We start from the raw sequence: 23,244 nt of genomic DNA on the forward strand, positions 1-23,244 counted from the left end.
AAATTGGAAAATTAGGAATAGAAGCACGCAAACATATCTTGTTGTAAGTAAATAAAAAACATATTTTCAGGCAAAAGAAGGCTATCCATAAGAATCCAAGTACTATAATGTACTGTACAGTAGTGCACTTCATATGTACATTAAAAGCAAACAACATAATTACTACACTGAATGAATTTCAGTGACAGTCTATTCTCTAGGGTTTCGACATAAATCAGGTGTTTCTGAAGCAGCACAGAAGGACTTTAGAACGCTATTAGTCATGGCTCTTACGCTACAAAAAATTGTGTACATCTGTTACGTCACTGCTCATTCATCTGACTGCTCTTGCAGAAAACATTCAGGCCCTCAGGACTCCTGAGCGTGGTGCTTATCCTCCCCTCAGTCAGTGCATCAGCCTCCACCTGGAGAATCTGGGAAGAGGGTCCAGAATCCACATAATCATCTTCAGTCGCTTCATATTTCCACTCCTATGCCACAATGTCTCTGCTCCCAGCCGGTGGATGGTGGTGTTCGCCACAGTTCATCAGCCCAGCGAGAAAGTGAAAAAGTGAAAAATGGGTCAGCTGGTTAGCACATTCAGCGAGGACTAAGGCAGAGTCCATTTAGGGTCCTTGTGCTATGTGTCGGCAGGAAAAAGGGGTTCTAACGGACCTCCCACCTCTGCGTGTTGAGTGAGTCCCTCAGGAGGTCCACAACCACAGAGCATGGCAGCAGCTACTAGACCACTGGATGGTGGTGGCAGAGAGGGGGGTTGGAAGTGGATGCCATAGTTGAGCCTAGGTTTTTTGGGGTGTTACTAAGAACACACGCAGGCTTTTGCAATTAAAAAAGTAATGAAGTTCTTTACTTCTGCACTTTTACTTTTACAGTATGTAAGTCATTTAAAAGACCATGTCCATGCTATCTACTACCACACTTTTAAAACATGGATATTACTTCCACATTACTCCTTAATTACTAACACATCCCCCTGTCTCTTTTTTAAATACAAATTGCCATTTACCAGCCAGTCTTGTTCCTGAATGATAAAGACTGATGTGCATAAGCAAGTTTCACAGCCAACAAAAAAACATGTGGGTGAACAACTGCAGGGGCACAGTTGTAGCTCAGAGGAGCTGAGAAAGGAGATTTAGGATGTGGCGCATTGACAAACAGGGTGGCGAAGATGAAAGTCTAAAGTTGAGTAAGCTGCAAGCTGGAAATCAGCTGAATTCTGTTGGCACAGCCATTGAGGTTTTTGCCATAGCAGCCCATCATCCACCAAAAGCGCTAGAGGAAACACTGGTGTCTGTACCTCTCATATTTTTTTTTTCTGTCTGGTCTCCTTTACGAAGCTGGGCTGGATGTGGTGTGTGTGTGTGTGTGTGTGTGTGTGTGTGTGCGTGTGTGTGTGTGTGTGTTGGTAAGAGAAAGGAGGAGAAAAATGGAAGAGGGGGGAGTGGGAGGGATACAGCTGGAGGGAGAAAGAGTTTGGTGAGAAGGTAACTATGGCAACAGTCTTTGCAAAGACTTGAATTGTGAAAGAAAGAGGGAGGTATGAGGACATGGTTTTACCAGAGAGGGAGAGGGGAGAATAGGGTTAATATGTGTCAACGTACAGGGTTCAGCTTTCATCAAACCTGCCAGACAGTGCATGCCATACAAGCTTTTTCAGTTGGGCTGGGCACCACAGTCATTGTACTGGTCGCTGTCCGAGGTGAATCGGCACTGGGCAAGGTTAACATCAAATCGTAAATAATGACAGCAGTTGCTTATGAGTACAAAAATGATCTCATTTCTCTAGCACTTGGTCACATCTTGAAACAATGGCTACTTCAGCAATTAGAGTACGTCACTGTGAGGGCGCCACATTGTACCTCTTTCTCTTCAAAGCGTGCACTGGCTGACACTGCTGATGTCATCCTGTTTCACTCATGGGTGGATATTGTGAGCAGTGATGTCTGAGAGAGGATACTCAAGGACAGTTGAGTGATGTAAATTATAGCATCTGCAGGCAGTGGACAATTTCGAATGTCAATTTTAAAGTAAAGACTAAATACAGAAAGTCACAAATCTGATTCATTCCTTTGTTGAATTAGGTTCTTGGTTGTTATTTATAATGTGGCCTGTTTTATTTTTCAAAATTTTAAATTGACTTCATGGCGAATGAAATGAAAAATACACATTTATGCACAGCCATAATGTTCAAATGAACTGATAAAATATATGTGGATTCAGACTGTCACTGGTTAGAAAGCTTACCTTTCTCCGAGCACGGCAGTATGTTTTACGGTTTCCATGTGATATATTTTTCCTCTCCATTGATGGAGAACTTACATCAGGAAAATGCCTTTCCCTTTTGCCACAGGAGTACGTTGACTTGCTCACATTTTCGTTTATGCTTTTGCCCTCTTTTGACAGAAAGTCAAAACCTTTAGTCTAAAATAAGCAGTGGGGAGGTACACTACATGGTGTAGCCCAATGGAGGTAGTTTGGCCTCACATACAGTATGTTCCTACCATGTGCACATCCATATTAATGAAAGCGGCATGCAAAATTTCTAGGAGAGACTTGTTTCCTCTGTTGCAGTTCTGCTGGCTTTCATCAGACTGCTTTCAAATGCAAATTATTTTAATTTTTTATGATGTGAAGGTAAAAAAAACATATTTGGGATACAGGAAACCTGAATCAGATATTGTCCATATCTTGCACCTGAATCTGATACTGTCTGTATCAGATTCATGTGCAAGAGAAATAAGCCCCTGAATTTACAGTTTTGTTCTGTAAGGATGTTCAGATTACAGGGTTACACAACCCAAATCATGATTTCATTTAAATTCCTAACATCACAAAATAGAAGTGAAGTTCACTGTTAAGAGCCAGCTGAGGTCCAAACATGGGAAATTTGAAAAAAATGCTAAACTTGGGCCCTCATATCAGAGGTGGTTTTACCATGGTCTCAAATGGCAGTAAGTAAAAGGGTAAATGTAGTTTCTCCCTGAAATTTGTGTGTAGCTGTTATTGACAGTGATGTGCACATGATGAAACCCTAAGATCGTGACCAAAGAACCTCCAGGAACAACTCATGTGCAGATTGATCACAGAGGGAAATGTAACATTGTGCCATTACTGCTGCCTATAAGCAGTGTTCATGCCTTCTGTACATACCATGGCACATTTTTGCTGTGTTAGAATTGCCTTGTTTACAGCTGGTGTGCACTGATGATAGTAAGAAAATGTGAAGGATTTATTTTTATTCATTTAACTTCACACTATGCAGCGCATGCCAGAAAATACAGAACAGGATTGTCTCACTGTCAAAACTGATATAATAACAAAATATACTTCATTAAGCATGATGTGTGTGAAATTCGGTTCCCTGTACCTTTGTGATACGAATATTTGACTGCTCTGTGAATAGTGAAGTTGCATGTTCTGTGCTTTTAACCTTTTTCCTGAGAATGTTGTTTGTATTTGTTGTGTGTGCTGAATGCATTCTGCATGTATTCTGTGTAAATAACAACAGATGGTTCATATTGCTGTGTGCTGCTGGTGTGTTACTTTTTAATTTGCCAAAGTGAAGGGTTTGAGGAACATCACATGTCATTGTATAAGCATCATTACATTTAGGAAAAAATGTAGTTTTATTAAAGGGGTTGCATTTTTTGTTTTGTAGTATTTGTAGTTTTGTAGTTTAAAATAAGGCACTTTACTGAAAATAATGACTTTAATGAAAATAATGACTTTAAGTGCCATTAAGGCACAATATCTACTGTACCAATACCAAGTATAACTGATTCCTCCTCATTAATCATAATTTTTTTATTAAAATGATTTTTCTACAATAACATCTACAGAAGGATCACAAGCATTTTGATTTTGACAAGTTGCCTGTAACTGCCCTCTAATATCTACAAGGATTAATGAAATATCTTGAAGGTTAGCTAAATAACAACTTTAGATCTCACTGCGACCACTCAACAACCACTTATTGCATGTTGATGAGAAGGGGAAATGGTTCTTCCTTTCCCCAAAAACCGATGTGCAACATGTTTTGAACTTGTCTGTTTTTTTGGTAATCAACACTTTTCACACTTTTCACCCTTGATTCATTAAGATATTGAGGCTCTAGAAAGATATTGAGGCTCTTGAAAAAGTTCAAAGAAGGGCAACTAAATTAGTTCCTGGCATGAAATATAAAAGCTACAAGGAAAGACTCAAGTTACTTAACCTATTTAGACTTAGCGAAAGGAGACTTAGGGATGATCTAATAGAGGTTTTTAAATTTATAAAGGACTCAATAAGGTTAACTATAATACATTTTTAGGGTCAGTTGAACAAGGGGACATAAATGGAAACTAGTGAAGAGTAAGTTCCGCATTGATATAAGGAAGTACTGTTTTACACAAAGAGTTATCAATATGGCCTGTTCTCATCATAGTATGTTCTTATGTTCTTAAGATTTAATGTAAGCATAAGAAATGCTGTGCCAGTGTCCTTCGTAACAAATAAAATAATCTATAACAGCGCTAATATTGTAGGATGAATGAGGACGTTACTTCAGGGCTGGTTTGCAATGTTTTTTGTCTTTTGAACTTAATTCGGCTGGTTAACCTAACCTAACCTGGTTGACCTATGGTGAGCTACTTTAATAGACAAGTTGGCTGAACCCATTAACTTTCATGTTTTGCAAATGTTGCTCAGATATTTCTGAAATATGTAGCTACATCACTTGACCTAACCATGCTTACCAAACAGTTGTTCAGAAAAAAGCTTATGTGTCACTTTATATATATAAATTGATAGATATTTTTTCAAAGGGAACACAGGGATGGGATGAAAACTTGACCATGGTGAGCATTACATGTTTTAGCTATGTAAAAAATCCTAAATTTTCTAGATCAGTTGTAAGAGTGCTGGCAGCATAATGGGCTATAACCCTACATATGAGCCAAGTATTGGCTAGGCTAGATACTGTGGCAAATATGGAATTTCAATGGGAGTCAACAAGGTAAACCGTTGGAGCTGGGAGCCAAACACTGGTCTCCTGCTCTATAGTGCAGTGGCGTTACTGAATTGCTAAAAGCTGGGTCTTGTTACGAAGTAGAATTGTCCTGCGCTAAGCTCACAACAGTAACATCACCCTGTTTGAAGGTGTGATTGCGACAAAATACATTTGCTGCTATACGTTTTGCTTTTACCACATCGCCCTATGCACACTATGCAGTCCTCCACTGGCAAAGTTGCTAAACAGCCATTACAGAAATTAATATTTCTCTATAGCTGTATAGTCATGTATCATTTAAATAATCTTTTTCCGTCCCTTGTTTTTCTCTTCTTACATTGTCAGCATTAATGCACATAGTGTGAATCGGTCAGTTTATGAGCATTGTATTATTACTTATATTATATGAATATAAACTGATGACTTTAATCCGTTAGTTCAGAGAAAGTCAAGGATAGGTAGCTTTAGTTCTTCAGGTCATAGGATCTTGTGGTGGTCATACTGCCGTAGCTATTTATTGTTTGATTGAAGTCATTATTTCAATAGCAAGCCAACTAGTCTGGTGTTCCAGGTGCTCATCAGTTGCTAATTGCAAGGTAACTCAAAAACCTGCAGCGCTCAGCAGTGGTTTAAATAATATGAAAATAAGTGACTGCTGGTAACTACAGAAATTAATTTGCTCTCTTGCTGTGCACATAGCATCTACTATGTCCCTGTTTGTAGAGTGTATTGATCTGTCTCTTTCTTCTCTCTTTTTATAGTAACAAATTTGGAGAAATACATCTGAAATCCAGAACAAAGAAGCCAAAAGACATCATCTGTATTCACATCCCTCTGTAGTTATATATTATACTATCATCAAAACAGGAGAGACATTAAATATATGGAAAATATAAACAGAAAACAAAGAAAGAACATTCAACACTCCAGTATATAAAATGAAACATTAAAAATACGAAGAAACACTTGCCGTGTCATTTTCATAATTTCTGAAACAAAAGGATAACCAACAAGAAATCCGTTAAATGAAGAAGTAAAAAAAAAAACTACCAAAACAAAAGCTTACCATCTGGAGTCAACCAATCAACACACTCAGAAAAGGGGAGGGTCATGACCCAGTTGCCATGCGTGTCGCCACGGTGACCGGCCTCCCCAGCCCCTCCCCCCTCCTTGTCTTATTGGTCCAGCTGCTGTTGAGGCTCCTCCCACCTGGGCCAGAGTTGACAGAGGCAGCCTCAACTTGCCCTGCCCTCTGCAGCTGTTCCAATCAAGCAAGCAGAGTCATCTGTACAAGGAGGAGCTTAGAGGAGGTGCCTGAGAGTATATCTGTCAACACACGATACCTCAACCTACAGGAGAATTCGATACAGGTAAATGTTTGAGCGTGGCTCCATGCCAGTGTGTGCTTGTGTGAATTTATAAATAGATCTGTGAATAACCAAATACTTACAGTATACTTATAGCCCTTTACTTACAGTATTCCTGTGACACTTGTTCTGATTGTCTGGTTACAGTGCTATCACAGTATTAATGTGTACAGGAAACTGTCTGCATTTTTTCTTCAAGAGAGTTAACTTATTGCACAGTAGGAAACGTTCGATAGTCATTGTTTTCTGTAATCACACCAAATCTTTTGGAACCAAAAGGTTTATAGACATATGATTACAATTATGTCGTACATTCAGACTGAAATTACAAACAGCAAACCTTTCACTGGAGTAAGTAATTACAACTGTACACTCTGTGGTATGTATACTCTAACGACCCAAACTTCCATACACAGTCATGATCTATTGTGGCCACAAGCTGAAATCAAAGTGACAGTGAAACTGCCAATGTGTTGCTGCCTTTACCAGATTACATTTTTCTTTTTCTTTTGTAAGTATCTGTTTGAAATGTTATAATGAGGTGTCCTGATGAAGATTTGAAACTGCATTTGTACATCAAAGTAGAGCACACTAACCAGCATAATACTTTATTGCTGTTGTTTGTGAGCAATGCAGTATCAATGGGTCAAGGAAACAAAGGCATGCTGGGAGGAAGATTGCATGGGCCGGTTAGTGCCTGGCTTAAGGAGAGATTTGTGCACTAATTAAGTTTATTAGTTTCATTTCAAGATACTCAAGGATACGTGTTCTAATGGCTAAAGTGTCATATTTAGAAATTTTTTTCAGAGTATCCTCTGTGTCAGTTGGTGGTTTTTGACACAGATATAGCCTTTGGAAATGAGCCACCATATGCTAAATGCCATAATAATGCAGAGTTCATCTTTCAGGGTATGGTGTAGAATATTTTTCTATCAGTGATGTAACAACCAAGATGTCACTCCAGGATGTCTTTTTTAATTTCATAAGACATAATGAATTTAACATCAACAAGTCATTGTGTTTTGGTAAAACCTACATACAGATACTTTTTGAATGTGAAAAATTTGCCTGCTAAATACATGGGAATACTCAGTTTTGTCATGTATGTTAATTTCTCACAGTGTATTTTTTTTTTTGCTTAACTTTACCCAGGGTGACATGCCTTATATATTATCCATTTTACAGCTGGATATTCCCTGAAGAAACTGTGTATCTTAGTATTTTCCTCAAGGCTACAATTTCATTGCCTTACATGGGAAACAAACGTGTGGCATTTGGCTTACAAAGGCTTCAGTTCCTTAACCTCTACTTAACACTGCTGCCCAGGTTTTTGTACCCTCACTCATATCTACTGTTAAGCATATAAGACCCATTAATTTCTTTGTTCAGTTTAAGGCTATTTAGTACTCCCAGCTCTTTTGCCAATGCTTCCAAGCCACATTTAATGGTCTGTTGAGAGGCCACTCATTAAAAGAATAAATTATTTGCACTTGCCATTTTATTTCCTTCTTAGTATAAAGATTTTGTTCTCGTTTAGTTGTATCCTGGAGTTCTCCTTGCAATGATTCAAGATCTAAAAATGTCTTGAGCCTTAAGGCACCATTCATTTACTTTCTTAAAACAGTGTGCCCTTAGAGTAAACTGATGACAACTCTCGCCCTCCCTTTGAAACACCCCTCCTCATGCCGTGGGGTGCTGTCTGGGTGACAGCGTAGCAGGTCATAGGATTTCTCAGACAGCTTGAAAGACCAGTGAGTTTTACCTTACTGGAGAGGTGTCTGGCATTCTGTTCTTCAGTGAGATTCCATATTAATATCAGCTCTTCAGTTGTAAGCCCATATCAATATTAGCAATTCCTTCATAGTCAATATCAATACAAGCACTTCAGTCATGAATCTGTATGAATACTGGTGCTTTGGTATGAGCACTAATTCAGTATGAATTCAATATGAATATTAGTCATTTCATCAGAGTTGTGTATGAATACGAATGCCTCAGTCGTACAATTTAATATTGCCATATTAAATGTGAGGTTGCCTCTCATTTCAAAAAAGTCAGAGAGAATACTTAACATCCTGTGATTGTACAGGGTAGGAAAAGTTTGGTGTTGATGTGCATATGTTGTACTAAAACACATTTGTCACTCTCTTTTTCTCCCTGCCATCTCTCTCCTACACCAGGTGATTAAGTCTGATACTTTCAAGCACCTGCGGCATTTGGAGATCCTGCAGCTCTCCAAAAATCACATACGTCAGATCGAAGTGGGGGCGTTCAATGGCCTCCCCAATCTCAACACTCTCGAGCTCTTTGATAACCGGCTCACGCTGGTCCCCTCCCAGGCCTTCGAATATCTCAGCAAGCTGCGGGAGCTTTGGCTGCGCAACAACCCCATTGAGACTCTGCCTGCCTACGCCTTCCACCGTGTGCCCTCGCTCAGACGGCTGGACCTCGGGGAGCTCAAGAAGCTCGACTACATTTCTGAGGCTGCCTTTGAGGGCCTCATCAACCTGCGCTACCTGAACCTGGGCATGTGTGGACTCAAGGACATCCCCAACCTCACGGCCCTGGTGCGGCTGGAGGAGCTGGAGCTCTCCGGGAACCGGCTGGAGATTATCCGGCCAGGCTCCTTCCAGGGCCTGGTGTCCCTCCGCAAGCTCTGGCTCATGCACTCCCAGGTGTCGGTCATCGAGCGGAACGCCTTTGATGATCTCAAGAACCTGGAGGAGCTGAACCTGTCCCACAACTCCCTGCACTCTCTACCCCATGACCTCTTCACCCCGCTGCACCAGCTGGAGAGAGTACACCTCAACCACAACCCCTGGGTGTGCAACTGTGACGTGCTGTGGCTGAGCTGGTGGCTGAAGGAGACGGTGCCTAGCAACACTACCTGCTGCGCCCGCTGCCATGCCCCTCCCGTGCTGAAAGGCAGATACATTGGCGAGCTGGACCAGAGCCATTTCACCTGCTACGCGCCTGTGATTGTGGAGCCCCCTACTGACCTTAATGTCACAGAAGGCATGGCGGCTGAGCTGAAGTGCAGAACGGGCACCTCGATGACCTCTGTCAACTGGCTCACCCCAAATGGCACCCTCATGACCCATGGGTCGTACAGGGTTAGGATCTCAGTCTTGCACGATGGCACCCTGAATTTCACCAATGTCACAGTACAGGATACAGGCCAGTATACCTGCATGGTGACCAACTCAGCTGGCAACACCACTGCAACAGCTGTGCTCAATGTTTCAGCCTCTGATGCCAGCAACAGCTACAGCTACTTCACCACTGTCACCGTGGAAACTGTTGAGACAGGTCAAGAGGAGAGCTCTGCCCGGCAGTTCATTAATGAGACTTTCATAGGTTCTGTAGGTCCTACGCTTCCAGCAGAAGCTTGGAGCACAACTTTGGCGACCACATCTTCTGCTTCTTCGTCCTCTTCGTCCTCCTCCCCTAGAGCGACAAAGTCCTCAGAAAGGGCTTTCACCATTCCGATAACAGATGTCACCAACATGCCTGGTCTGGATGATGTGATGAAGACGACCAAAATCATCATCGGCTGTTTTGTTGCCATCACATTCATGGCAGCAGTGATGCTGGTGGTGTTCTACAAGCTGAGAAAGCAGCACCAGCTGCACAAACATCATGGGCCGGCACGCGCCATTGAGATCATCAATGTTGAGGATGAGATCGGAGCCGGAGGGGCGAGTGGAGTGGGTGGTGGAAGTGGGATTTCAGGGGGATCCACTATGCATTCTGGAGTTGGAGGAGGCAGTAGTGGGGGGCAGAGTTTAAGATTGCACCATCCAGAAATTGTCAACCTTCCCAATTTAGCAAGGTCAGAGCATCTCAACCATTATTACAAGGCGCATCATTTCAACAACAATGTGATGGGCATGAGTATTGGCTCAGGGGCTGGGGTAGGGGGGGTTGTTGGATCCGGGGGGGTCCTCAACAACAATAACAATCCCTCCCCCCTTTCCCAGCCCCCTCAGGCTACACCCATTTCCTGTACCCAAGTCCCCATCTCCTCATCCAATTTACAGAGCACGTCTGGAAACAGCACCAACATGAACCCCAATGCTGTGTCCTCCCCGCTCCCCATTCCCCTCCCTCTACCACCGATGGGTTTACATGGATCTCTAAAGGGTTTAATGAGTCAGAGCCAGAACCCTCAAGTTGAACCACTTCTGTTTAAAAGTGGTTCTAAGGAAAATGTTCAAGAGACTCAAATCTGAGTAGGGGAGGGAGAGAGAGAGAGAGAGAGAGAGAGAGAGAGAGAGAGAGGGAGAGAGAGAGAGAGAGAGAGAGAGAGAGAGAGAGAGAGAGAAATGGGATTGATGGCCACGCTTGTTGAACTCCCTCAGCAGACTTTGATGAATGTGAAGTTGTGTCCATACAGCAGTACTATATTTTCAGTGCTATGTAGGACTGCTGTGAAGGGTCAGGCATTGACATCACTGCAATGAGACAGAGAGTAACAGGAAGAGGAGAACAAACAGAGGAGAGTTTACATAGTATCCACACTAACTGGACAATACTGTACACAGACAATGTACTGAGCCATTGACCAGCCCTGGCACATTTAGAAGAGAAAGTGTGTCTGTATTAATTAATGGTTATGGCAATGAAGTACCTAACAGATACTAGTACAACATAAATCTGTGCCAAAGCACATTTCCCTGTATTCATGTGTAACAATATTTAAAGTATATATATAAAAAGATTTAATATCCAAAAGTTTGTTTGCCACAGCTGAGACATGTACAGTTCAGCACAGTGCAGTTCAGAGACATGGCCCAATACAGTAGAATTTAAGACTCAGTATAGTCTGGATGCAGCCAAAATACAGATACAAGGAAACACTGCACAATGCAGTGAGACAGCAGGTTCTTCTCGTTTTACAGATTTTTGAAGAAAAACATGTGCAGAGCACTCATTCTCTCTCCCTCGAGTACACTCAATGGATGGTTACTTTTGCAATGGAAACGAAGAAGAGATGGAGAAGCAAGAAAGAGAAAAAAGACAATTAAAGATACAATAACTGTGAAAATACCTACAATATATAAATATATTTTCATTTGAAGAAATAAATTATGAAGCATCTTTAACAATACAGACTCAAAGGCACAAACTTTGAAGGATCAATGAGCTGCTATTGTTCCAGCTATTATAATTATGATCGACAAAACAAACCTTGTCACAGCTTTTTTTTTTTTGCTCTTGGTTTTGTGACAGCAGAGGGCGAGAGGAGGGGGTGGGGTAGAAGCAAAAGGTTAAGATAACATAGTGAATATCCAAGTTAATAGTGGCTTTAATTTAGGCCCTGCAGAAATAATTAGTACCCTGTTATTCTCAAATACAAATCAACATTATTTTTTTTTAGAGTTGTTGCAATGAGTTGAAGGAGTGGGTGGCGTTTTCTGTATGTGTTGGTCTGATTGTTACTGTAACAGCTCAGTGAGTTTACAATAAGTTTCCCCCACTTACATACAGGTTGGATGTTAATAATAATAATAATAATAATAATAATAATAATAATAATAATAATAATAATACAGAACATTATTGTCATAACTGATCTGTGTTTTATGAAGCCCAAAGACAGTCATGTGTTTTTAGTCTACCCATCAATATTGCAGTGAAGCTGCAGTAAAGTGCCAAGGTTGTAACTGAATCTATATGGCTTTGCAGTATACCCCTAAATTGGAATAACACAGCAAGTAATTTCAGGCAGATGGCTAAATGCTCCTTTTAATCTACACAAATGATTTTATTCACTAATAACTTTTCATTTGGATTAAAAAATATTATTGGCTATGTTTCAAGGCTTGCATCTTTAAATATTTGCTAACAAAAGAAAAGTTCTCTACACCTACCTCAACATTTTTTGACTGACATTTCCTGTGATACCAAACATAAGCAAAATGGCCCACTTAGTATGGAACTGGTACACTAGTGCCAAAGGATAAAGGATTGCCCGGTTTTATCCTTGGCTTCTTAATGCGACTGTATTTGATACCGTAAAAGCTAATACAATAGTAATATGGTTACAGCTATTAACATAAAATGTTTTAATAAATACATAAATACACGTATCATTATTATGTATTATTATGTATTATTATTATTATTATTACTATTATTAAATAACAGTAATTACTTTGCATTTTTATGTAACTGAGGAATTTGACCTGGGGTCTACAAGGATATCAATGATGACAATCACACAGCAACAAAAACAGTCACAAAGGAGCTGACAGAAGCTACCACTGAAGTGAAGGAGAATCAGCGCAAGAAGACAAACAATGGCCCATGTGCTGATTAAAACATTATGGCTGTCCTTCTTTTTCTAGGTGGAGAAAAATGCTTCCTCCTCATGCTCCCCCTCTCAGTTTTTTACAACACAGAATTTCACGAGTCAAGCCACCATTTTCTTGCTTGTTTAAAACAAAATAAAGCCAATGGAAACACTCGTGGATTACAGTTGGTTATGACAAAACTTAAATGCCACGTTAGTGTGAAAAAATGAAGTGAGTGAAAAGAAAAGAAAAAAAAACGGGGACAACTTTTTTCACATTTTCAAAAGGTAAGCGATTGTATTTAATGATACTGACTGGAAAGACTGGATTAAAATGGCTTTGGCAAGTTTTTTAAATGAACAAAGGACAAATAAATGAAAAACATAGAAGCAGTTATAGATGATTTCTTTTAAAAAAAAAAACAAACAAAAATATAACAAGTGTTTTTCATTTTTGTGTTTATCTAGTTCCATTTTTTCCTTTTTTTAAAATTAAGTGTTGTTATTATCTCAATTGTAATATTGTTATTGTTATTATTATCAATATTATTATGGTTATTATTAAAACAAATGTTCTGTTAGCAGACGTCACTTCAAAATTAAAAACCTGGCACACAAAGTGGTGGACATGCTCTGTGAAACAAGAAGTGGCAGTTGAAGGTTTCAATATTATTGAAGTATCACATTTTTTAATGTCGACTTTGAACCACCTACACTTAAAAGAGACACATATATGAATGTCTAATGACAAAATAAAGAATCCTTTTCTGCACAGAATATGACAAGTAAGCCATTTGTAGTCATCCTGCTGTCTCTGAGTAATTGCAAATGTCACAGTTAGTTCTGTTAGTGGTGCTTCACAATATGAACACCTTTCCAACAGGAATCTAGCCATGTTTGCATGACAACACGTGCCAACACAGTTGCACCACATAGTGTGGAATTCCCAGTCTCGATACGCATCAGAATCTCCTGATACTATTTTGTTCCATAAAATAGACACTGTCCTGTGTCAGTGTTGTCCCAAATGTCTAACACCTGTCTCCATGACACTGCATACTAACAAAACCAGGATTCTACTATGAGAGTTTTAGAGTGAGCTGTTCATTCACATTAACCTAATAATATGCTGGTTTGACTGCAGGTGAAGATGGATGCATCATATCATAAATACTGACTGTGCAGTAAAGGATTTGATTGGCGTTGTTTCATTAAGTTATTGTATGAATTTTGGAAAATAATTATATTGGGTTTGTAGAAAAATGAAGGAGATGCATTTAGTACTACCATTATCTTGTTTCAAATACAGTGTAATTGCAGAGATCTCTGATTTGTTTTGATGGTTATTTTATTATTTTGTGTGTACTTTGCTGTTCTAAGTGTGAGAGGAGGAAAGGGATGGAAGTGACTATCATTGGCTACTTCTAGTGTGTAACAGTGCAGTAGGCTTTCATCAGCTACAGGCTATTGTATGATCATTTGGCTGAAAATAAGTCTGGGGATTATTTGTACTGTTGGATCTTTCAAATTTTGTTCATTGTGCTCACCCCTTCCTCAGCTGGTCTAATTCAGTGTCCTCATGTCATTCCTCAGCTCAAACCTTGTCCTGTTTCAAGCCCCAGCATCTGAAGGACTTAATTTCAACTGTGTGCTTAGCTACTAAAGTGAACCCTTAATTAATCTGAGACTTTACTCAGTTATATCTTTTCATTATTTGTCTTTGAATTATATTCAACATTTAACACTAACCAGCTGAGTGGCTCACTGTCCTCTCCCCATTAGGCAGAACCAACTGTTAAAGATCATTCACAGTTTAATCAAAGTCACCATGAGTAAACAGAATAAGGCCTAGAGCATGCAGGGAGCTGTACACAGAATGGGGGCTTTTGGAAGATCTCAGGTATGATGGAAATACAAGGAAAGACTAATCTGTGTGCAGTAATCTCACCTGTGAATCACCTGAGCCAGAGCACAGGAAATACTTTCGTCATCAAGCACTGAAAAAATGTGGCAAATGCTTTTACTGACCTCTGACAATCCAGCAAGGCAAACTCTCGCATTTACTTAGTCAAATGAGTTTTTTGATGCCACCTTGAAATTATTGTATTATGATAACCCATAATTTTATGGGGAGTAAAACCCAAAAAGAACAAAAACAGAAAGATCAGAGGACTATTCAGTGCATCTGTTTGCATATGCATCAGTATAAGCTGTGTAAGAGCCTGCTTCACCTTATAGCTAACACCAGAAACTGCTTTGACTGAGACTCAACTAGACTGCTGCTTCCTTCTGAATGAGGTGAATCCACACTGACTCATGACAGGAACATGTGAGGGAAATGTGCGTGTGATTTGTAAAGACTGTTCATGTATATTTTTGTTACTTAAAGTCTCCACTACATTATATGCAGCTTCTGCACTGTGCAATTATTCATATGTGGGTTTTTTTTTATCAGTTTGTTGATTGGTTGCTTGAAATGATGAAAATATTGCCTTCTTTCTGAATGTGCAACTATGTGCCAAATGGAAAAAAATGCACATTTTAATAAGACAGAGACCACCCTGTAGTATATTCATGAACTTCAACTCAGAGGTTGCAAATGACTGTAAATATAAATGAATCACACCTACAGAAGATTTAAAGCGGTGTAAAGGTCTACTACAGTAAGTTGTGTTGGAGGAGGGAGACAACCTACTGATCCATTTCTCTGTTGCTCTTTCACTCATATCCCTTTAGTTAACCTCCTTTTGCGTCTGGCTGCCTAAGTGATCATATAAGAAAGATGTAAAGATGATTCCACATATTGTTGCACAAACCCTTTTAACCCTGGCCATATAGTAATATAGTTAGCGAGCTTATAGAGTAAAGTAGTTTCTTGGGTCAGAGTTGAAATTATATAATGCTTATAAATGTACTCAATGGCATTACACACTTTTGTGCTTCTCAAATGAGGTTGAATAGACCATTAATTAATTGATCTTTTTTTTGTAACATCTTCATACAAACAGCTACAAAGCATATTCAGGGTGAAAATAGTCAACCCAGTCTCATCCTGTTCTTAGAATAGTGGAGTGTTATGGAACTTTCTACAGTGCATAAGAATATTTTGCAGAATTTTTCAGAACCATTGCAAAATTCTGGTCTCTACTAGCCCAGCATTGAGCATTGCATAGCCTCTGTGCTGTCATCCATGGAGATCTGTATAACCCAAGACTGTATGTGCCAGAAATAGCTAATCTGCACATTTATTCATACACATTATGCTACAGGCCAATTTTGTAGCACGTAATTTTCAAATTCTATTAAAACTAGCTGTTACAGTCACTGATGTGCATCTCCAGCTGGTCAAACTTAAGCAGCACCAACATAACAGTGCAGCACGCAATAAGCCGGGAAGTGCAAGTAGTCAGCTGCCCTTTGTATCCTTTCGAGGGCCACTTTAAGTTGGCAAGAGGTACTGCCACAGAATGTAAGATGTTTATACCACATGTAATCACTCAGTAAACCCATGAAGAAAATAAGTGCCTCAGGAAGTTAGACAGTTGTATTTGAGAGTTGGGCGGGGGGTAGGACAGGGGGTTTTCAGGACCAGCTCTGAGGCAGACTGCATAGTAGACACTTCACGGGGAGAGCCCACAAAATTGTAATACAGAACTATTACAGGCAGCTCTGACCTGCTCATCTCCCATTAATCAAACACCTCTTCCAAAACTTAGGCATTTTGATGGAGAAAAATATGTCCTTTCATTCAGCTAAATAAGCTCTTTGATTCCAACACATTGTGCTACAGCACCTTGAAGGATAATATACAGTATTATTTTCAGCTTCCTTCCCATGGCTCAATACTTGGAACCATGTTTTTTTTCTTTGTTTTCTTACTGGCAATTCTTAGAACATTGCTTGCCCTCATCTGACTCTTTTCTTTCTGGTCTTCCTGCTTTCTCTCTGTCTTTGTCCCTTCCTGCCCTTTTGCTTTCATGCTTCCTTCCCCTTGTTGTCAACAGCATGCTTCCCTCACATTACACTAGTAACTCACTTCAGCAGTCTGGGCTTTTCAGGCAGCTACAGGGTTTATGGTCCATTCAGCACTAAGAATGTGGCCTTCTGTTCCAAAGCCAACCAGCATGGGACAAGCCTCCATTGCAAAGCATTGGTCAGTCATGGGGGGTAGGGGTTGAAAGAAACAGAGAGAGAACTGGGTTACTGTACTGGCAGCAAGGGGAAGGGTGAAGACCTACAAAAATCCTATTCAATCCTTCTCTTGTTTGTGAAAAGAGAAAATTAGACTACTTATGTACCCTAGAGTGCTTTAGGGGATTCCAATATTGCTACTGTCCTCATACAGTTATTTTAAGGTCTGAGATCAAGGTTAAATTCTCTTTCCCTGTCTGTATTTGGACATGTAGATAAACTTAAGATGTGCATAGACTTTTTTTGACCGAAGGCAGGTTTAAATGATTGATGTGCAGCGAAAAACGGGAGTTAGTGGTGTGTGGGGGGTGGGGGGTGGGGGACTGTTCTCTCTCTTAATCTTGTTCTTTCATTGTGTCCTGGTTTTGCTGAAAGATGGAGGTGGCAAAAAACATGATTCCCCTCTACCCCTCCCCCTGCCTCCTTGCACTGCACCTCTTGTTTCTTGTGTTCAACCTCATCTCATCTCTCTCAGGAAAAACACACCAACCTACTGATGTTTCAGCTATTTTTATTCTTTTGAATGAAAGATTACCTCCATCAGTTCTTCTAAGTTATTTTTTGCAATGATCTTGAGAATAGTTATTGACATTGTTTGTCATGACTCTCATAATGATCAGTGTGGTTTCACAAATGGAAAAGTTTATACACACAGATTATCTTCTTGCGTATGTATGTGTGTGTGGGTGTGTGTGTTTATATGTGAATATATACACACATACATGTATACATCACACACGCATGTATGTGCGTGTATGTGTTTGTGTATGTGTGTGTACAGTATGTGTGTGTATATGTGTGTATACACACATATATGTGTAAAGAGTACAGATATGTTCCAGTTAAAAGATCCGTGCCAAACATTTTTTTTTCTGATCATCAAATCTGTTAATGTGCCATATTGAGCAAAATTTATGAAATAAAAAAATCAACATTGTTGTTTTCTACAAAAAGACGTGTTTGTTTCCTTAGAAAAATAATGTCTTTTTGAATTTTACTTGCTCTGTGTAAGAGACTTGTGTAAGAGTCCTTGTCTGTATTTGTGTGCGTGCATGTGTGTTTGTGTGAGATTGAAAGTCTTTGTGTGTGTAGAAGTGGCTGTCAGTATGTGTGTACTGCATGGGTGTTTTGAGGGAATGGGTCAGTGTATTTGTGTGTAAAAATGAGCTGTTGTGACACCATCCCTCTGGGTTAGCCACAGGGCAACCCAAAGTTCCCAGCGCCTTGTGTTCACATCTGTTTGACTTAAAGTCTCCTGGGTGCCTTTCTCACCACTGGGCCAGTTGTTCGCCTAATGATGAAACTGTGGTGAACCCTCCATAAAGAAACCCTTAGTTCACATTATCATGCGACTGTACTAAACCATCCTTGGGATTTGTGTGTGTGTGTTGTGTGTGTGTTCATGTCTGTGTCTGTGTGAGGTGTGAGAGGTGGAGAGAAGGAAGTTAGAACAATCGGGAAATCTGTCAAACTATTTAAGAGGTTATCAATTGGTGGCCTACTCATTGATAGTCTCAAATGCAAAGTGAATTAATCTTCATGACTACAAGGCTTGTCATGGTTATATTTTATAGTTTTTTACAGTTACAAAGCTATACAAAACATGCAGAAAATATTGGTGCCTATTTTTGGAAAAAATGTTTTGGGCCTTCAAAGCGTAGCTCAGTTGATCTCATGCTTGTGGTTGGGCTCAAGTCACTTTTGGGAAATGACCTGAGAACACTAGCTTTCTTTGCAGAAAAGTAGGACAAAAACAGGAGTTTAAAGTCTGGATCTGTACATCAAAGAAAATATAATAAAGATATTTATTCTAAAGAGGGGCTCTTCAAAACTGGTGATGTCCAGTAAATGTGATCGGTATCAACACTGGCATAGCCAACAAAACCAATATTTGACATGTATTTATAAGAATAAATAAATACACAGAGCCTCACTGGCTGTGGAATAGGTACAAGAGATGATGGCTAAGAATGACAGGAAAGGAAAAATTGAGCGAGAGATGAAAAGGAAGGGAAATGGAAAAGCAGAAAATGATGAAGAGAGTAAAAAATACAGGCTGATATTTTTTCCCCTGCTGAAAAGGTCAATTCTTGCAGTTTGATGATTTGGAACATTTTCTCTTTTTCTCTCTCTTGCTCTGTCGCCCCTCGCTCTCATATTTTCTGTGTCACATTCCTTCTTCAAACTGTCTCCCTCAGAATCCGCGCTCTGTCGTCTCCTGTCTGTCGGTCAGTGTGCCTGATGTCTGTTATCCATCTCCCAGCCTTGCCTCATGCTAATGTACAGGAATATCAATCCCCCCCCCACATACACACACACACACACACACGCGCCTCGTGTCCTCTCTGCAGTGGTACAGTTATTAGGAATAACCTTGGCGATGGGGGTTAATCAGCCATTCTGTAACAGCTCTCTCCAGCCCCTTGCAGCCCCCCTTCCCTCCACCTCTCTCTCCCTCTCTTGCCTTCCTGACTTCATTGGCTTGCTGTGGGACATTGTTAGTTCTGTCAGTAAGTTAGTGCATGTTGTCCATGTGTTTCTGTGTGTCTTTATTTCCCATACCCTCTTTACCTTCCCCTTTCTTTCCCAAAGAAGAATGTTTGTCTTACTGGTGGGGGGAGGAGAATCGACGTCAACAGATGAGTTATTGATTGGAAACCAGGGAATAAGAAGGGGGAGATGACACACAGTATACAACACTGAAATGCGCACGCACACACACACACACACACACACAGATTAAAGCACATACCTATACAAGGAGATGAGGCATACATGCGTGTATACTAAAGCGTGCCATCAGGAATGTGATATACTGTAGGTGAGGATATTCATATTCAACATTTCCCTTCTGTCACACAAGCTGCAGGTTCAGAGGTGTGAATGCGGGGTCCTACAAAGAGTGGTGTATTTGTCTCCGTGGCACTTTTACAGATTAGGGATTCAAGGCTGTTGAGATGCATCACCCCATCGGAATACTTCACAGCTCTTCCATTTTTGTCATTATATTTGAATCATTAATGAATATTCGTTTTAATTTGCGGGAGCAGCAGTAGGCACACTTGTCAACTATGCTCCATGGCTCACTCTTTGCAGGTTCAGCGTCTTGTTGGGAATAAGCTATTTTTATGGCGCTCTTAGGTATTGTGAAAATACAAATGCAGAATCCATGTCTCTTGCAGTCTGAGAATGATGGTCATAAGGGACAGGAATTATTCCAAATATTTAATCATTCCAGACTAGAGAGGGAAATAAATGCCTGTGTAAACACATCTACTGAGGTGGGTACACATGAGAGCAATCTGTGTAGACAGGCAGGGAGAGTGTTACTGGATGAGGCAATGGATTACTATATAAAGACTGATTTCAGGGATACATGGAGGACAGAGAGAGAGGCCGAAAGTGAATAAATACACAATCGATGATCAGTGAAGTAGCATTAGCATTGTGCACACATCCCCCGGCCCATGTCCCCTCCCCCTTCCTCTCGCGCCCTCTCTCTTTCTGCTGCAGCGTTGCCATGGTGACTGAGAAATGTGGGAATACCTCTGTCCTTCAGAGAGCAAGAGAGGGAGAGCAAGAGGAAGGAGAGCAAGGGTGTTAATTGAAACACACAGACTGGCTTACTGACTGACTGAATTTATACTGCAGGATATTAGCCCCGGCACTGCACTGAGGGAAATGTCTACAGATTAAACACACTGTCTAGGAACTGTACTATATTAACGCTCACAATCACTGATGTAATGTGGGTAGTAAAATAAATAATATAATAAGATATGTCACTCATATTGGTAATATTTGTAGCTCCAGTACACTGTATTATTTCTTTTCATCTATCCATGTGTTTTCAGCCTCCCCATTCTGTAGTGTGGCTGCTGTTTCCATGACAACCTGCAGCCTAAAATAGCCATCTCGCTTCTCTCTTCCTCAGTATGTTTCTCCCTCTCTTCCCATTAGCCTCTCTGTCTCCCTCTCCCTCCATCCCCCGATCACTGTCACTCTGCCCCCTCCTATCCGCACCCCACCCTTGTGCAGTGTTAATGTTCTGTAATGTTCAGTCACTCTGTGTATCTGTAACTCCTCCTCTTCCTCTCACTCCTTCCCACTCTGTCTCCCTGCGAAGATTCAGTTCAAATTTATTTTATTGGCCGCTTGCGTCTCCAAGGAGACCGGCCTGAAACCATGGCAACTATTTGAACTGAGCCAAAAGCTCTTTCAAAACTGCTGCATTCATCCTCCCTCCTTCCCTCTCAGTGCAGTGTAGTGTACTGTGGTGTCCAGTCAATGTGTGTGCGTATGAGCCATCATTGCTGTGTCCACAGGTCTGTCCCTGCCTCCCACTCTTTCTGATTTCTATTACTCTGCACATCATCCTCTGTCCATCACCTTTCTCTTTGTCATCATAACCCTCTCATTGCCTCTCTCTTTCTGTGTGCATGTGTGTGTGCGTGTGTGTGTGAGAGAGAGAGAGAGTGTGTGTATGTGGGTGTGTGAGAGAGAGAGAGTGCGTGTGTGTGTGTGTGTGTGTGTGTACATTATCTGCTCATATGTGCACACAGCTTGTCAGGAATGGTCTTCATTAGAGAAATATGAACATAACATGTTGTCCAAATATTTTCGAACATTAAAAAGGCAACAATAAACATGTTGTGTTTGCTATTGCTGTTAGCATTTTAACCTAAACTAATTAGCTAGCGACTGAATACTCAATATATAGACAATCACGTCACGGGCTACGCCCCCAAAGCCTTTAGAGGTGAAACAGCTGGTTAAAGGAAAGGAGAGGCCAATGCTGCAGGAGGGAAGAGAGGAAACGATAAGGACAGGGCCTGGAGAGATGGGAGAGTAAGGAGGTAATGATACAAATACAGTCAAAAGGATTCCTCTTCAGTCAGAACAGATTTTGTTCACGTGGAGGGCTGTGCAGAATGTGTTGCATCAAGGCAGTGCCCTGCTCATTTTGGGTCAAGTTGCACTCATTCCAGCCAGGGAAGACTACACAGCGTGGGAACCATTTGTCACTACAGATGATGTTGATATTATGCATCTCTTGTTTTTTTCTCAATATTATGGCAGTTTTTTACAAATTGCCACAAAATTAATGTATGCCAGTCATTCCCTTATCAACAAAGCCAGCGCATTTGTGTTTTTACATACAAGGAGAAGAAACAGAATTTGTCATTTTCAAAGACAGATGATAAAGCATGTTACATGCCTGGGTGATTAGAGACCATGTAGACATGAAGCAATATCAACTAGTCTATATATAGAACTTCTGTGGGGGCACTTTTGTCCTCTTTGGTCAAGCAATCAGTAAAGATCTTTCAATCAGTTAATCTTTTATAGTGTTGATCTGTTAATCCCCACAATGAGCTTGGCTCTGACAAACTTTGATCAAGATATATTTACATTACACCCGATTATGGAAGACTGGCTTCCAAGGCCTGCTAAATAAACTTCGGTCGAAATCTAGTTTGGTTTCCTTGTGGGCATTTACTGATTTACTTACAGAAATATAAACTTTTTTACTCAGCTGTCTCTGCAGCTTTGCATACCTATAGCTTTTTAACAGGCAGACCAAGGCAAAACACTTCACACCTAAACCTGGATGGAAACAGTATTTATTATAATCTAATATTCTCAATTCTCAAAACTCAGTATGAATATAAAGCAAAATTGCACATGTTTACACACCAACTTGTCCACACATGAAGATAAACACATTGCCTATTAAAACATACACACAGGCTCCCTAGCTCATGATCTGAGGTCTCATAATTATATGTTGTTCATTTAAACATAACTTATTCATTGCATCTTTTGCCTCAAGGTAATTTTGACACAAACAACTACCTACCTGTTTCTTAAATCCTAAGAAATGCAGCTACAGAGTGCCAAACAATTATTTTCACAAAACCTCAACGAATGACATGGGGTATAATGGACATGTGTGCCACGTGGGTGAGGGAAAGGCGGGAACTATAGCGCGGAGAAATATAAGCGTGTTGATACATCCTTTAGACTTTTGCTCACGGAGTGTGTGTAAACGTTCTGTGACGGAGGTGCAGTAAATAAATTCGCAGTAAATTAATTTTTAAAAGAAAGCGCAGGTAGAAGTAGGGAGATAGAGGAGAGAAGTGGCCTTGGAGAGAGCCAGTTTCACACAAAAAGCAGATGTAGGCACTGAAAGCGGAGGATAAAGGTATGAGGTTTGTCATGAAAATATACAGTAAGCATTCATTGTTTTACATATCTGGAGGTGGATGCATATTTTCTTAGATTAAACTTGAAACATTGAAAGTGATTCTCTTCATTTTCACAAGGAATTTAATCAATGAACTATAGGATAATGCTACTAATGTTGAGTTCCAATTTTTTTAGATTGTTATTAAAAAACCAAT

The 23,244-nt window shown here is 40.3% G+C and overlaps 1 protein-coding gene across 1 annotated transcript; it reads left to right on the forward strand.

Moving 5' to 3' along the window:
* The first annotated feature begins 5,921 nt into the window (after window positions 1–5,921).
* LOC118790161 (leucine-rich repeat-containing protein 4B-like) lies at window positions 5,922–12,471 on the forward strand. Its single transcript, XM_036547016.1, has 2 exons — window positions 5,922–6,357; window positions 8,535–12,471. Exons 1-2 carry the CDS (start codon window positions 6,112–6,114, stop codon window positions 10,584–10,586), a joined length of 2,298 nt encoding a protein of 765 aa, XP_036402909.1. The 5' UTR covers window positions 5,922–6,111; the 3' UTR covers window positions 10,587–12,471.
* The last annotated feature ends 10,773 nt before the right edge of the window (window positions 12,472–23,244 follow it).

This window comes from Megalops cyprinoides, chromosome 1 (assembly GCF_013368585.1).
Source record: "Megalops cyprinoides isolate fMegCyp1 chromosome 1, fMegCyp1.pri, whole genome shotgun sequence".
NCBI classification, from domain to species: domain Eukaryota; kingdom Metazoa; phylum Chordata; class Actinopteri; order Elopiformes; family Megalopidae; genus Megalops; species Megalops cyprinoides.